The sequence below is a fragment of the Esox lucius genome, chromosome 19 (genome assembly GCF_011004845.1).
Source record: "Esox lucius isolate fEsoLuc1 chromosome 19, fEsoLuc1.pri, whole genome shotgun sequence".
In the NCBI taxonomy this organism is placed as follows: domain Eukaryota; kingdom Metazoa; phylum Chordata; class Actinopteri; order Esociformes; family Esocidae; genus Esox; species Esox lucius.
Genome location: NC_047587.1, coordinates 43,915,346 through 43,932,467, shown reverse-complemented (window position 1 = coordinate 43,932,467; position 17,122 = coordinate 43,915,346). Strand labels below are relative to the sequence as shown.

General features: G+C 39.1%; 1 protein-coding gene across 1 annotated transcript in view; it reads left to right on the top strand.

Annotated features, from left to right (window-relative positions):
* Window positions 1–16,485, top strand: part of si:ch211-236l14.4 (SITS-binding protein) — a 127,357-nt gene extending 110,872 nt beyond the window's left edge. Inside the window, exons 5-10 of the mRNA XM_029114844.2 lie at window positions 4,513–4,719; window positions 4,959–5,203; window positions 5,356–5,492; window positions 6,830–6,951; window positions 12,739–12,918; window positions 16,085–16,485. Coding sequence (XP_028970677.1) covers window positions 4,513–4,719; window positions 4,959–5,203; window positions 5,356–5,492; window positions 6,830–6,951; window positions 12,739–12,918; window positions 16,085–16,261 — 1,068 coding nt within the window. The 3' untranslated portion in view covers window positions 16,262–16,485. The remainder of the gene's footprint in view (window positions 1–4,512; window positions 4,720–4,958; window positions 5,204–5,355; window positions 5,493–6,829; window positions 6,952–12,738; window positions 12,919–16,084) is intronic.
* The last annotated feature ends 637 nt before the right edge of the window (window positions 16,486–17,122 follow it).

The window sequence follows — 17,122 nt, the reverse complement described above, 5'->3', positions numbered from 1 at the left end:
TAGAATAACAATGAAATAAAAATATAGAATAACTAAATAGAATAAAAATAAAGAAAACAGAGTAGCAATTCAATATGCTTTACAAAGAAAAAGAAAAATATTGAGTTTGGGAGCACTGGCTTCATACTTAAAGCCAGCTGTCAGAAATGTGGGGGTTACTTTTGAATGCAATATGAAATTTGACAAGCAAATTAGCAATGTTGTTAGAATGAGCTTTTTCCAGCTCCGTCTACTAGCTAAAGTTAAGCCATTCCTTAACAGGCAAGATCTGGATAAGGCGATCCATGCTTTTATTAGTTCAGGGTTGGATTACTGTAATGCTCTCTATGTTGGTTTGAATCAAACCTCCATCTCACGCCTTCAACTTGTGCAAAATGCTGCTGCTCGATTTTTAACAAACACATCTAGACGTGCACACATCACTCCCGTTCTTTACACCCTATATTGGCTCCCTGTGCGTTTTAGAATAGATTTTAAGATTTTATTCTTTGTTTTTAAGGCCCTAAATGGCCTGGCCCCAGAGTACTTATCTGAGATTTTAACCTTGCGTGAGCACAGCCGGTCTTTGCGGTCTTCTAACCAACTGGTTTTAGAAGTCCCAAGGTCAAGGTACAAACGATGGGGTGATCAGGCTTTTGCGGTTGCTGCCCCGAGACTCTGGAATAAGTTACCCCCTGATATTCGCACAACTACAGGTGTGACAATTTCCTCTTCCTGTTTCTATGTAACCTTTTATGATTTTACTGTTTTCTATGTTTAAATTCTTCTTATTGCAATATATGTTGTTTTATTCTTGGTTCCTGATGTGAAGCACTTTGGATACCTGCTGGTTGTTGTAAAGCACTATATAAATACATTTTGATTGATTGATTGATTGATAATATTAAAACATTGAAATAAAAATATAAATATTTCATGAGGAAGCTATACATTCTGTAAGGCTAAAAAGTGTTAAGTTTAAGCGCTCAATTAAAGGCGTGTGAAAAGAGAAGTGTTTTTAAACAGGATAAAAAAAAATATACATTTGGTGCACGTCTAAAATCTTCTGGTAGTTTATTCCATTTGTGAGTAGCATAGCTGCTACACACAGCTTTGCCATGTTTAGTTTGGACTCTACTAGCCGACTTGAGATCATGGTTCTGAGAGCCCTGCTCAGTTGTTACTCTTCAAACATCATAAATGTATTCGGGGCCTAAACCATTCAGTGATTTATAGACTAAAAGCACCACTTTCAATCTATTGTGTAACTGACTGGAAGCCAGTCGGAGTGATGTGCTCTGTTCTCTTGGTCCTGGTTAACATTCTAGCAGCAGCATTCTGAATGAGCTGCAGCTGTTTTACAGTCTTTTCGGGGAGTCCAGTTAAAATTGTAGGCCTGTGCTATGAGTTTCTCCTTTTCTCCCTGTTGTCTAAGTTGTGCCATTTGGTCTAGGATTACGTTAGCAACAGTCTCAGCGTTAGCTGTCTGGATAGGAGTGAAGCTCCTGTAGGTTGTTTGTTTTCTACATAACATAACACTTGTACCGATTGACACTGTACGGATATACCTGCCGTTTCATTTGCCATAATAGAAAAATATTAAGCATTATTCACCTCTTCTATGATGGTGATTGTCATAACTTCTAACATGCAGGCCAGCCTTTCATTTTTAATTACATTCAATGTGCCCTTAAATACAGTATTTGTTTCCAGTTGCTGTTTCAAAACATTTTTAAAATGTATTTTCTGTATGCGATTGTATATTCTTTCCGTGTATTGAGTTGTTTTTGTCCCCACTGACTACGACTTCTGCATATTTTGTCTATCCTGACATCAACCCCTTGCCTGATATCACTAACCTTCTCTCATTCGATTTATACCAGTCTTGACTCCTACCTGTTTTTGCCCCTGACTATTCTCCTGGATTACACCTACAGTACCTTTACCATTGCCTTTAATAAATACTGCGCTCTGTTGTTGAATCCATACCTACCTTCCCAAGGTTCATTACAGATCAGTCTTCCTTTTTTGAAGTCCTTGGGAAATGTTTTTCATCTTGGTATGATGTATTAGCACACACCCTATGGTTTCCAAATTTCTAATCATTGGAAAAAGGGCCGCCTCCAGGAATAAGCCACATAAGCAGTCGCTTATGGCCCCCGAACACTAGGGGAGAGGGGGCCCCAAATACATTTTGATTAGGGCCCCCAAAAGGCTAGACCCGGCACTGCTTGGAAGCTGGGACACTCCCAAGTTATCAGTATGTGAATCCTGTTTTAAACAATAATATACATTCTAGATTCTGTCTTCAATCATGCAAAGAATGCTCGCATCTACACTCACCTAAAGGATTATTAGGAACACCTGTTCAATTTCTCATTAATGCAATTATCTAATCAACCAATCACATGGCAGTTGCTTCAATTAGGAGTGTGGTCCTGGTCAAGACAATCTCCTGAACTCCAAACTGAATGTCAGAATGGGAAAGAAAGGTGATTTAAGCAATTTTGAGCGTGGCATGGTTGTTGGTGCCAGACGGGCTGGTCTGAGTATTTCACAATTTGCTCATTTACTGGGATTTTCACGCACAACCATTTCTAGGGTTTACAAAGAATGGTGTGAAAAGGGAAAAACATCCAGAATGCCGCAGTCCTGTGGGCGAAAATGCCTTGTTGATGCTAGAGGTCAGAGGAGAATGGGCCGACTGATTCAAGCTGATAGAAGAGCAACCTTGACTGAAAAAACCACTCGTTACAACCGAGGTATGCAGCAAAGCATTTGTGAAGCCACAACATGCACAACCTTAAGGCGGATGGGCTACAACAGCAGAAGACCCCACTGGGTACCACTCATCTCCACTACAAATAGGAAAAAGAGGCTACAATTTGCACAAGCTCACCAAAATTGGACAGTTGAAGACTGGAAGAATGTTGCCTGGTCTGAGGAGTCTCCATTTCTGTTGAGACATTCAGATGATAGAGTCAGAATTTGGCGTAAACAGAATGAGAACATGGATCCATCATGCCTTGTTACCACTGTGCAGGCTGGTGGTGGTGGTGTAATGGTGTGGGGGATGTTTTCTTGGCACACTTTAGGCCCCTTAGTGCCAATTGGGCATTGTTTAAATGCCACGGCCTACCTGAGCATTGTTTCTGACCATGTCCATCCCTTTATGACCACCATGTACCCATCCTCTGATGGCTACTTCCAGCAGGATAATGCACCATGTCACAAAGATCGAATCATTTGAAATTGGTTTCTTGAACATGACAATGAGTTCACTGTACTGAAATGGCCCCCACAGTCACCAGATCTCAACCCAATAGAGCATCTTTGGGATGTGGTGGAACGGGAGCTTCGTGCCCTGGATGTGCATCCCACAAATCTCCATCAACTGCAAGATGCTATCCTATCAATATGGGCCAACATTTCTAAAGAAAGCAGCACCTAATGAAAGCAGCACCTTGTTGAATCAATGCCACGTAGAATTAAGGCAGTTCTGAAGGCCAAAGGGGGTCAAACACAGTATTAGTATGGTGTTCCTAATAATCCTTTAGGTGAGTGTATTTGCTTAAGTTAAAGTTAACAGCTATCTACATGGCTAATTTTCCTTTTTTCACTTAAAGTTTAGTCACTTAGATAGCTGTTTTGTTTCAATCAAATGACATGCCACATAGAAGAGATACATAATATGACATAAACTCTCTAATATTGCTATCATAAAAAACCTAAATTCTTTTAAAGAGTATCTGAAATAACTCAAAATCTAATAAAAAATAAAAGTTGATATAAGAAAACATGAAAACAGTATGTGCACATTTCATTTTCTGCTTAGGCCGTTACTACGGCAAATTACAATTTATGTTTTCTAGGACTGACATTGTTAATAATAATAATACATGTAATAATACATGTGCAATGGTTGACCTCAAGGGGTCACGCTCAAAACTCAACCACAGTATTATAAGACATCGTCTTAGTTATGAAATAAACAGCAATCCCATTATCCTTTTTGCTCTCAATAAATTATATTTTTAATGGTTGTGACTGGTAAGATCACCATAGTTTAGATTTGCATTTACAGTTGCAGCAGCCCTGTGCTTCAAAGACCACATGAATCAGTCTGTTATTTTATTGGATAGTAGAAGTATTAGAATTTCTGTTTTCATCATCAAATATTGTCTTTCATTGTAAACAGTATACTGTTTTTTTGAGGGGATTAATATTGTATGTAATATTATTGTAATAACTTGGTTAATAATATATTCCATTTAGTGCATTTTATGCGTGGTCAGCCTCAGAAGTCAAATGCACAATCGCTACCAACTAATCCATGGCAATCACTACCAACTAATCCATCCAAGGCCTATCACCCAAACAAAGTGAAAGTTAATAAAATAGTTAATAGTGGAAAAATGTTTTGGCCAATATGGTCTTTTTCAAATTGTAGTTAATTCCTTGCATTTATTACTCTTTCAGTTGTCTCTTCCAATATCTCTCTTTCTCTCTCCCTCTATTTCTCATACCCTACAGGACCATGACTACCTCACTGGCAGGAAAAGGGGGATGTCCAACAGACAGACCAGGGAACTCAGGGATCTCCCACTTGTCAAGCTTCTAAACATTTCCATCACCTTGTCACCGTTCCTGAGCGTGGACACCAACCAGTTCCACAAGTCCCTGCTGGACGGCGCTCAGGCCTACTGGCTCAGCCTCCAGGCAGCCCCACAGAGGCAACTGGTAAGCAACCTAGCCAATCCTTATCTGCCCTGGGTCCCGTGTTGGAACTTTAGTGGGGAGATTCACAGGGCCTAAGGGAGTTTATATTGGGTGTTGAGTGGTTATTTTTGGATGACAGAAAGAAAAATGTGCCTTTGTATGTCATTTTGACTCATGTCAGAGTCTGGCACGTTCATACATATTTGATACGGAAAGGTAATTCAGTTACATAATCCTCTCTCCCTCCACGTCTTGTTCAGGTCCCTGTGCTGACCCAGTGGCGAGGGCAGTTCTGCGTGAAGCTGAACATCAGCAACCCTGAGGCGGTCAGCTGGTTTCTGGACCAGGTGGGCTCACTCAAGGCCCGTCTTGGCATGGAGTACATCTTTCTGGAGGGGGCAGAAGAGAACCCGGTGGCTTTTGGCGGTGGGGACCAGTATATTGGCCAGCTAGCGGATGTAGCAGCCAAGATAGAAGAGCAGGCCATCATGACTGTAGGGACAAGGTGTGGGATAAGGGAGGATTATTTTTTGCATTCTTTCTTCAAACACACAAAAACACAATACGATATAGCATTACTATAACTTCTACCTGATAATGGTCTGAAACTGTTCTTCTTTCACTCTATTACTCTCTCTCATTTCTCGGTTCCACCAGGTCAAGCCACAAGCCTGTGTTTGTGCAGATGCCTCCTCTGCAGTCTGACTGGAGCTCGTCAGGACTGAAGGGCCTCATTCCGTCCTTGCTTCACCACACTCTGCTGGGGTACAACTTCCTAATTCCCGATGCAGTAGGTAATACCATGGCTATTCACCATTACTTTACCTTAGTTCAGAAACACCTAATCCTAACCATAACTGTTATGTAACATTTATTACATGAATTTCTTCCTTCAGGGCATACTATATCTGAAAAATTTGTGTCCTGTACAGTTGGTTATACTACAATAGTACATATAGAATCCACATTTGTGCCACTTTCTGCAATAGGATTCACAATCCCATTGCAGCTTTTTATAGTAGTAGTACTAGTTGCAGTGTGGTTAATCATCCTCTACGGACCTTTTGTTAACCAAACTGACAAACGTATTGTACATTGTTACCGTACAATATTACATTGACTCAACCTCGATTAAATCAAAAGTACAACCTATTGCAACTGTTGTACTTTCAATCAAACTCAATGCCATTTTGTTGAGAAAACACAATCCTATTTCAGCAGGTAGATTTCCAATTGTACTTTCAATTGACCTCAAGGCTGGCTTACAACGTGATACAATATGTAAATCACAACCCCTATTAGGATCCAGCCAGCATGAGGGAACCTTTTCACCTGCTACAACCTGCATTACACATAACTGCTAGGGTAGGAAATACTAATTATTGAGCACAAGAACTCCAAACAGTAACAGATTGGAATAATGTTTGATATTTGTGTAGCATAGAAAAAATAAACCAATCTGCAATGCGAAAACACAGGTATGACATTTTCTTTGGTTAAATTAGTCCCTGCCACAAATCAAATATTAGCATGTTCTGACCAAATTAAGAAATACAACATTTAGCAAAGTAAATTGCATGCCTATATAATCTCATAAAAGGATCTGTCTGTTGCTTTGTTTTGTCTTTCTTTCACTGCTAGTCCTGCAATTAAGACTTCAATCAGACCTGATAGTAACATCCATTGCATCACCTTTAAAATTAGGTTGGAAAACATTATCCCAAAGGTGAAACAGCCTTGGGTTTTGGCCCAAAAAAAAAAAAAAAGACATATTCCCCAAATACTAAAGATTCCAGTTAGGCAACATATCAGACAACCATTTACTTTGACGTGTAGAAAACTGAAATCTGTCTTTGATAGTAAGGATAGTTGGGTTGGAAATCACACTTCCATAACAATTTGATTCCATGGCTTCATTATAAGTCCATGGCATAAGTAGGCTGGTTTTCTAAATCTTCTCTCTTTCCTTCTTTTCCCTCTCCACTCAACAACTTTCCCTATTTCATCATCCCCTCTACTACTCTCTCTCTCTCTTGTTTTCTCTCTCATCACTCATCATACAACTCCTTCTCCATTTCTCTATTCCACACTTTCTCTCCACCCCTTCATATCTCTCGTTCCTTCATTTTAGGTGGTTCTCTGTCAGGGGACTTTGTGACAGATGAGGAGCTGTTCATTAGATGGCTGCAGATTGCAGCCTTTCTCCCCGTCATCAGCTTTGAGACACCTCCCTGGGTGTGTGGGGAGGACCGGGTAGGTGAACAAGGGCCTCAGCAGTGTTCATTTGCTCAACAAACATAGTGACGAAAATATTTCTTAAACACCTACACTCACCTAAAGGATTATTAGGAACACCATACTAATACTGTGTTTGACCCCCTTTGGCCTTCAGAACTGCCTTAATTCTACGTGGCATTGATTCAACAAGGTGCTGAAAGCATTCTTTAGAAATGTTGGCCCATATTGATAGGATAGCATCTTGCAGTTGATGGAGATTTGTGGGATGCACATCCAGGGGACAAAGCTCCCGTTCCACCACATCCCAAAGATGCTCTATTGGGTTGAGATCTGGTGACTGCGGGGGCCATTTCAGTACAGTGAACTCATTGTCATGTTCAAGAAACCAATTTGAAATGATACGAGCTTTGTGACATGGTGCATTATCCTGCTGGAAGTAGCCATCAGAGGATGGGTACCTGGTGGTCATAAAGGGATGGACATGGTCAGAAACAATGCTCAGGTAGGCCGTGGCATTTAAACGATGCCCAATTGGCACTAAGGGGCCTACAGTGTGCCAAGAAAACATCCCCCACACCATTACACCACCACCAGCAGCCTGCACAGTGGTAAAAAGGCATGATGGATCCATGTTCTGACTATACCATCTGAATGTCTCAACAGAAATCAAGACTCATCAAACCAGGTAACATTCTTCCAGTCATCAACTGTCCAATTTTGGTGAGCTCGTGCAAATTGTAGCCTCTTTTTCCTATTTGTAGTGGAGATGAGTGGTACCCGGTGGGGTCTTCTGCTGTTGTAGCCCATCTGCCTCAAGGTTGTGCGTGTTGTGGCTTCACATATGCTTTGCTGCATACCTCGGTTGTAACGAGTGGTTATTTCAGTCAAAGTTGCTCTTCTATCAGCTTGAATCAGTCGGCCCATTCTCCTCTGACCTCCAGCATCAACAAGGCATTTTTGCCCACAGGACTACCGCATACCGGATGTTTTTCCCTTTTCACACCATTCTTTGTAAACCCTAGAAAGGGTTGTGCGTGAAAATCTCAGTAACTGAGCAGATTGTGAAATACTCAGACCGGCCCGTCTGGCACCAACAACCATGCCACGCTCAAAATTGCTTAAATCACCTTTCTTTGCCCTTCTGAACATTCAGTTTGGAGTTCAGGAGATTGTCTTGACCAGGACCACACCCCTAAATGCATTGAAGCAACTGCCATGTGATTGGTTGATTAGATAATTGTATTAATGAGAAATTCAACAGGTGTTCCTAATAATCCTTTAGGTGAGTGTATATTTCAATTGTAGTCAATGAGACGATAACTATGGAATCCCAGGAATGACAAATGTCAGTAAAAGGTTATTTGATGAGTAAGTTATTTAAAATGATAATTAAATATATAAAACAGTTTAATCATTTCCTTTGCCTATTATAAGCCAACAAAATAAATAAATCATAAATGTTCCTTTTCCATTTATCATTTGCTCCCCCTTTCTATTTTTCAACACCTCACTTGTACTATTTTCAGTTGAATAACACTGTGTAACACATTTTTTTTGTACCTGGGTAGTGTTATTTCCTAATTGATTATGCCTCAAAAGTATAGAAAATGGCAATTATTCCCCAAAAATTTAGGTTTTGTGACCAGGACAGTGATATTATGAAATGTACCTATTCCAGAACAGTCCAGATAGATTCAGTGCTGAGTAAACCTGGATTAACTTCTAGATCTTTCTAGAACTTTCCAGTAATATAAATAGTGTAAATACGTGTATAGCTGCACAGTAAGATTAAAGATGCTGGTTAGCTACAGTATGTAGCTTGTTCTATTTACATAGTTTAGATTTTTTTCCCTTTCTGATTACCTGTCAACGCTGATTACCTGTCAACGCTGCCAGGCCCAGTACCTACATGTACTAAAAACACAAGGCCACTGAGGGCATTACACTTGTGTTTAAAGCAGTGTTCTTTGTGTTTGAGTGTCTTGTTATCTATGTCTTGTTTTGTCTCTACACTGTGTTTTTTCATTTTCTGCTTTGTTTCAATCATTGAACGTAAACTGTATATGTTAACATGTATATGCAGGGCCCGGCTGTAAAACAGACCTTGGTCTCAGTCTGTGTTCCTTGTTGAAATTATGATTTACTAGTGCTGGAGAGATTTCTCAGTCTCACAAGGTGCATAATTGCATTTTGAGTTAGGGTATGTGCTATGTCACTAGGCCTGATATTGTCATGGTGTGTTTGTTGATCTAACCCTAACCCCAGCTCTGTTCCCACTGTGTTAATCCGTCTGTCTTTCTGTCTCTCAGTCTGTCAGTCAGTCACTGTGTTTGTGGAAGGGATCATTGTACATTCAGCACATTGCCTCTGGATTTATCCAAATCCTGGCCTTTCTCTTCCCCTCCCTCCCTCCTTGCATTCTCCTCACTCTTCTTGCTTTCTGCCAGCTTGACACCAAATCACTCCCATCCCTCCCCTATGCTCCCCTCACCTTTCTGCTGGATATCCGAAATACACACTTCATAGAGTGGGAAAGTAAAACAATGACTTTGGGCTTCAAGGGCTATTTGATGGTGTCTGGTCACTAATATCAATATGTTTGTCTGTGTTGGAGACCAGGTTAGGTTTCACCCTGTATCTTTTTCTCTTGGTTCTCCATGTTTAGACTGGGGCTGGATTGGTGGCTATAGCTGCCATGCTGTGGTTGTGGCCAGAGAACAAAATAAATAATACAAGTGAAATATTGTGTACTAACAATAATACATGCTATTTGAGAACACAACATATTAACGCTCATCAATTTGTTAATTTTGATGTGGCTCATCTCATTTTGATGTGACACGTTCTGCTCTTTTTTTTCAATTCAAGATCCTGTTGCTCAGTAATGTGAAGTAAATTTCATAACAACAGTTGGAGCTGTCACGATATCAGATTTTCACTACACGATTATCGTGGCCAAAATAATTCACGGTAATGATATTATCGCGGTATCTATAGAAAATTTGAAGGAAAAATTTTCTTCAACTTAGTTTAATGTGGGTTTTTTTTCTCTCTTTTGGCAAAAGAATTACATTCAAAATACAAGTTTATGGAGGGTGAAGTGAGTCTGTAACCATAACTGTACAAATAAAAATTTAAAGCATACAAAAAGAACAATTACACTTAATGGATAGTGAAAAGGTAACCAAATGAAAAAGATCTACAAGGCCTTATACTGAGAGGAGTTTTGGTAAAAATACAAAACATTTTCGCTAAGTGAATAGGCTGCGAAAAAGCGTTAATTGAAATACTAGTGTATAGGTCCAGACTCATAGTTTAAGCAAATGCATTGTTTGTCCATGAATAAGCTATGGAAAAATCGGGGCATTTTTGGAGAATACAATGTCCTAATAACCATTTGAATAGGCAAAAACGGCATGTTATTGCAAATCTCTCCCAGGGGTTCTAGTGGGGCTAACAAGTTGATTTCAAGGCCAGTGCATAGGTCCAGTCTCATTGTTGAAGAACATGCATTGTTTGTCTATAGGTGACATGAATAAGGTATGGAAAAACCAAGAGGGTTTTTCTTGGAAAAATACAACTTCAGTTTCGCCTAGTGAATAGGATATTTTCAAATGTCTATTATTAACATGATATCAATATTACATTTTTAAATATCATGATTATCGTCAATACCTGTATATTGCAACACGCCTACCAACAGTAATCCTGTCTTTTAAAGAACAAATAATTTCTTACTTTTTTTACTTTTACCCCATTTTTCTCACCAATTTTGTGTTCACTGCAGCAACTCCTAATGGACTGGGACAGTTGATTTCAAGATTGTGATGAGTCTTCCCGAGTCACATCTCAAGCTGTTCTGGTTCTTATCAATCACGCTGCCAGTTACTTATGCACTGGATTGAAGGCATTCTCCAGTCTTTTACGTTGATTAAGCTTCTAGGCGCTCAAGCCACTACAAGGAGTCACTATCTAGAGTGTGATGAGACAAGACAACCATATTTGAATAGTTAACCTCCAATCCCCTATGGTGCTGGCCAGTTGAACTGCCCTCCTCAGGGCCCCTGGTCTAATAGGCATGCCGGAATTGAATCCGGGTCTTGCAATGAAGCCGCTTACTTAGAGGCATGACTTACAAAACATGTAACTTTGTAATGTAGAACGCTACAGATTTTAATACCCAAACAGCTTAATATTAAAAATGCAAGTACCGCTGTTCTGTTACTATTTGTATATTTTCAGAGTGGGTGGATGGTTGGATGGGGATAATAATAGTGATAGTTTACTTCCTCTTTATGGAAGTAAACTTTGGTCCCCTTCCCTCCCTTTCTCCTAGTTTCACCTGTGGTTAGAAGCCCATCTGGTCCGCATTATGGTCCTCCTCTAGATTTACAACTCTCTCACTCTCTAACCACAATGCGAGCCACTTCGACAGGAATGATAATGAATCTGAGGTCAAGTCTTGGAAAAATACTTTTGTGCAGTAATTAAGGTCCCCTCACGTTATTGAACACAGTGATGGGGTGGGTGAGATCAACACATTTTTCCACTTTTACGGAGAGAAGAGAGAAAATATTCAGAGAGGAACATATACTGTGTGACATTGAAAGGAATCAGAAATGTGAAAACATCAGTCAGTAGTGATGGAGGACCACATTTTTCATATCCTGTATTTCAAATGACATCTTCTTGCCCCATATGTTGCTCTTGGTCAAAAGTAGTGAACTAGGATGTCATTTGAGATGCCCCTCTTGTGTCTCAGAGAGCTTGAATGAAGTGACAGAAGAGAACTGCCTTTCTGTTGAATGCATGAATATAATAGAAAGTTGCTCACTCTATATGTTGCATTATATTATGCATACCTGAATAATCAGGTATTTTAGATAATATTGCATTTTTGTGAGAAATATGTTGGACACTCCTTACTCTCTATAGTGCGTTTGTGTGTATGTGCTTGTGTATGTGTCCATTATAGGTCCAAATAAGAATAAAATCCAGGGTTTAAACCGCATGCCTGTTTTCTCAATTAGAGTTCCAGTCATAGCCAGGCTATGGCAAATGTTTTCTCTACCCCTTGTCAAAATACATAGTTTTATGGTTGCGGTTGGTTTTTGTTTCCATCACGGGAGACTGGAGAGGATGTTATCCCGGGTGTGTGACCCTTCCTGGAATGTCAGAGGTTTGGCCTAAGCTGGAGGAGAGGAGACGGACAATGTTGGACCACAATGTCAACAATGCTCTGTTCTTTGTCTGCTGGTCTGAGAGAAGAACAGTAATGTAGGAGGCGGTCTACCTCTGTATTTTAATGGTTTCACAGTAATCTTGTATATGTGCATCTGAGAGAAGAGCAGTTTAGGAATTGGCCTACATACCTCTCTACTCTGAAGTATGTACAGGTCTTAAACATGGAAGCCAGTTTAGAATATAGTTGCTCATGTACTACAGCTGTAATTTAAATGCAATTAATGCAAAAAGCAAGAGCTAACAACACAAGATCAATAATTAAAGATTTAAATTCCCTGATAGGCACCAGAACGTCTGTTATTAAATACACATTTGAAAATTGTACTGTGATATGCTAAATGTAATTTATTTTTTACTTTTACTCAAGTAGGGCACTGACAACACAATTCCTTGAATGCCCTATTCATAAAAGATTGCAGTTGTGTCTAAAAAAATACTTGTGTGTACTCTAGTTCAACAAGAAATATCACGTCAGTACACCACTTTTGCAGCTTTAGCTGTCGAAATTTAGTATGTCTTCATGAGGATTTATATGTGAACCTACCTTATTTTCTCTAGGTTCTGAACATGACAAGGGCCATGATTGTGCAGCACCAGGACTTTGTAGTTCCATTGTTGATGAGGTACGCCGAGGACTGGATAACATCAGGGAACCCTATTTACCGGCCACTGTGGTGGCTCAGCCCTAATGATCCAGTGACGTTCACCATCAATGACCAGTTCCTCATTGGAGACGAGGTGATCGATTGATACTCAGACTGTTTCATTTATATTATTCTTCTGCTGGTTATGCAGTGGTTGGGATAATTGGGAGTGGGTAATGGGGTAATAAATGTTCTTATTCTACAAATTCAGGTACATCCTTCTCTTTTTCAAAACACATCTCCTGTCTGGAGTCTACTGATTGTGACCCTAGAGGCCTAGAACATCTACAGCGTGGATCCCACTTCTAACACCAAAATCATTTATTCAAAGTAATAGCCAATGTGATTGTCACCCACTAAAATATACTTTAGTAAAAATCTAAAAGTAGTTGGTTTTTAGAGCATTCAAAATGTATTCAAACCCCTGAATAGCCTGAATTAAAATTTATTAAATATGTTTTTTGGTCAATAATCTACACACAATACCCCAGAATGTCCATTTAGAAATGAATAATAAAAAGTAAAATACAGAAATATCTAATGTACGTAGGTATTCAGCCCTTGAGTCAATACTGTAGAAGCACCTTTGCCAGGGATTACAATTTACAGTCCTCATGGGCATGTCTGTACATCTGAATTTGGGGATTTTCTTTCATTCTTCCTTGCAGAGTTTTTCAAGCTCTATCAAGTTGGATCGGGAATGTCGCTGAACAGCAATCTTCAAGTCTTTAAAGATTCTCAATGGGATTCACATCTGGGCCTGGCTGAGGACTTTTCATTCTTATTCTGAAGCCATTCCAGTGTTGCATTGGCTGCATGGTTGGGGTTATTGTCCTGTTGAAATGTAAATCTTTGCCCCCATTCTAAGGTCATTTGCACACTGAAGCAGGTTCTTATCAAGTATTTGCTTGTATTTGGCCTGATTTATTTTTCTTTATACTTACAAGTTCCCACTCATTGCTGCCAAAAAGCACCATAGCATAATGCTGACACCACCATGCTTCATGTTAGGAATGGTGTTACTGTACATGGGAGATAAGCTGTTCCTGGTTTTTGCCAGATGTAGACATTAATATTCAGGCCAAATATTTTTTTATCTTATCAGGCCAGAGAATATTTTGACTTATGCTCGCTGTCTTTCACATGACTTTTAACAAACTACAGACATGCTGTCATGTGCCTTTGTTTCAGGAGGGGTTTCTGTCTGGCCACTCCCTCCTTCCATCAACAAAGGAACTTTTTAATTCTGTGCTCATTTGGTTCACATCAACTGCTCACATCTCTTGTCCAGTTGCTCAGTTTTGTTGGATGGACAGCTCTAGGACATTTTTCCCCGCAATGTTGATGCCAATTGTGCTCTTCGGAACTTTCCTCCCTCTAGAAGTAGATGTACACCTTTCCTCAGAAATATTCCTCCTCAAAAGTTTTACAAACTTTTCCTTGGATTTCATGGTCTAGTTTCATGTCAGACCTGAACTGTCGACTGGAGGAGCTTATACATGTTTTTTCTTCTAAATGATTTCCATGCATTTAAGTCCTGCATGTTTAAGTTGTTTTGGAACCAGACCTTTACTGCATTGGTTACCTCTATTCCAAAAACCACATGACAACCCACAAAAACAGATTTTTCTATCCGCATAGATTTAGTTCCAAAACCATTCTCATCCATAAAAAAAGCATGAATTAATTATTTTCTGCAAAAATAAATTATCTACCAAATTCTTAACTTCAATCTCCTACATTGATTCAGTTTAGGGGCTTACCTCTTTGAACCATTTAGAGGTACCATGTTAAGTAACCTTTTCCACTGATCAGAGCATTACAACAAACTAATTTCCATTCAGCCAAAGCACTGTGTGATTGTATAGGTAGTTAGAATATAGCTAGTATATAGTTGCTTATATAGCTAGTAATCAACTTGAACTAGCTAGCAATTATTGCCTTTAATGCACATTATTAGTTAGAGATAGTTAGACAGACAGATGCTATAGTTCAAATATCTAAGGTAAATCTGCCTAATCCAATGGCTAACTGATGGATATTTTTTAACTGTCAGGAGAGTATAGGTCTCTATACACCTGGCTCCTCATTGTGATTGTCATGCTTGCCATGGCTCTCTACAAATGTAATCTATTTCTGCATGTCTCCTGGGTTTTTAGGGAAGCTGAATAAAGATACATTACTAGTCTCTATTTTCCAAATGCTTTAGTCATATACAGCTCCGGAAAGAATTAAGAGACCACTGCACCTTTTTTTTTTCTTTCCAAGAAAGTCGAAAAGGAAGGTTCTAAGTGAAGAACAGAAGGGTTAAAATGAAGAGACCACTGCAAATTGAACACTTCTGTTCCTCACTCAAAACTTTGCTTTTCAACTTTTTTGGAAAGGAAAGAAAAAGGTGCAGTGGTCTCTTAATTTTGTCCGGAGCTGTAGTTATATGTGAACTGAAATTTTGTCATGGTGCACAAGGACAGAACTTACAATAGGGGGAGAATCCAATGAGCAAATCATTTTTGATAGATGTTTGGTTTTTGAACCCCTCTAGAAAATCCCATGAATTGAAGAGGGAAATGTTTCAGGTAACATTTCTCATAATATGAATGCATATTCATGAACACTTCAGTGGCGATTGTTGTAGGTCTACTTATATACTGACACCAGAGGATTGCAAAATTAAGTTAACCGTAAAGGTACTACACATAGGATGGATCCCCCATGTGGAAGATAAGTGAATTACATGAACATGGGGCTTGATTCATTCAAATTCAGTATACCACCCCATTCTTCACAACGCAAAGGAAGAGGGGAGGGGTGGAAATCAAAAGGCAAAATCTCCTACAATCAATTCTTATAACATAATTCCAGCATTTTCAGAAAATTACTATGCAAAACATAAATATTATAAAGTCATAAAATCCCCAGTAAAACTTAAATCTTGAAGTATATTTTCACAAAAAACAATGGTTATTGCCAGTGCCATATTGGAAATCCAAGCAGACTGTGGAGCAGACCGTTGAGCCTCATCCTCTTGGTCCTCTTGTTCTTGGTATTGAAGTTAGTGTGAGAATTGAAATCAACAGTGCTCATATCACCCCTTTTAATTTTAAGCTAGCCTTAGCTAAATCTAGCAGATCTTTATGACAAGTTAATTAAAACAGACCCATTTCTCCTGGCTCACAAACTACTTTCAGGGTAAGAAGCATTTTATAGTAAAAAAAAATTATTAAAGTATCATTTATTGTGTTGTTATTCCATATTTTCAGGTTCTGGTTGCTCCGGTAATAGAGAGGGGGGCAGTATGGAGAGATATTTACCTGCCCGATGGGGGCTTCCAGTGGCAGGACACCCGCAATGCCCAGGTGTTTGATGGGGGAACGCTCCTGGAGGACTATCCTGTAGCCCTTGAGGAAGTTGCCATTTTCTTACGAAGGAGATCATGAGGCTCTGCATTGCTTTTTATGTGACCTCACCGAGTACTCGTTTTTACTCTTTTTTTTTTTTAACTTGTGCTGTTATCAAGTTGCACTTTTCCACAAAGACCATTGACATTGTCTCAAGAAACCATCTTGAGATTAGATGTAGATATTTTTATACTTGCACTTTACAGTTCGAAAAATATTTTCTTAATGACATTTTCTTATCCCTTTTTTTTTTTTTTTTACATTAATTGCTTTTACCTTTCAGCTAATTGTTACATGTTTTTTTGCCTATTTTAATCAATACTTAACTCACTTTTTTGTATCTAAGTTAGGGCGAAAGAAACCTGTGTGTTTACATACAATTCATTTCTACAGTTTTACAACTTTAATCTGCTGCCGGGTTCTCATGGATACATGAGGTAACAAAGCTAGCCACTTGTTTGCATAAAAACAAAACATGAGTTTCTATAGACGACCAAAACAATGAAGAAACAGACTGAAGAATATAGTTTCTGCTAAAGGAGAGCCTGGAATGAATGAGATAAGCTTACCGTTAGCTTCAAATAAAGAAGTCTGAAGCACCTTCATTCATTAGACAGGCTTTTACTTGAACTTATCTAGCCTCGGAGCTGATGTATGAATGTACCTGAAGTTCAGTTTTTCATTGCTTTATTACTTAAATTACTCTGTCAATCGACACTTACACAATTCAAGACTTCAATTTTTTAGATTTACCTCACATTTTTAAAATTTGTAGAAGAAAATAGTAATAGTCTGAGATTTATAACCATAACCTAGCCTGTGAATGTTTACTCTAGTATGAACAACACATTTTCACCAAAACCACTGTCCCAGTCACAGCATGCACATGTGCAACATATA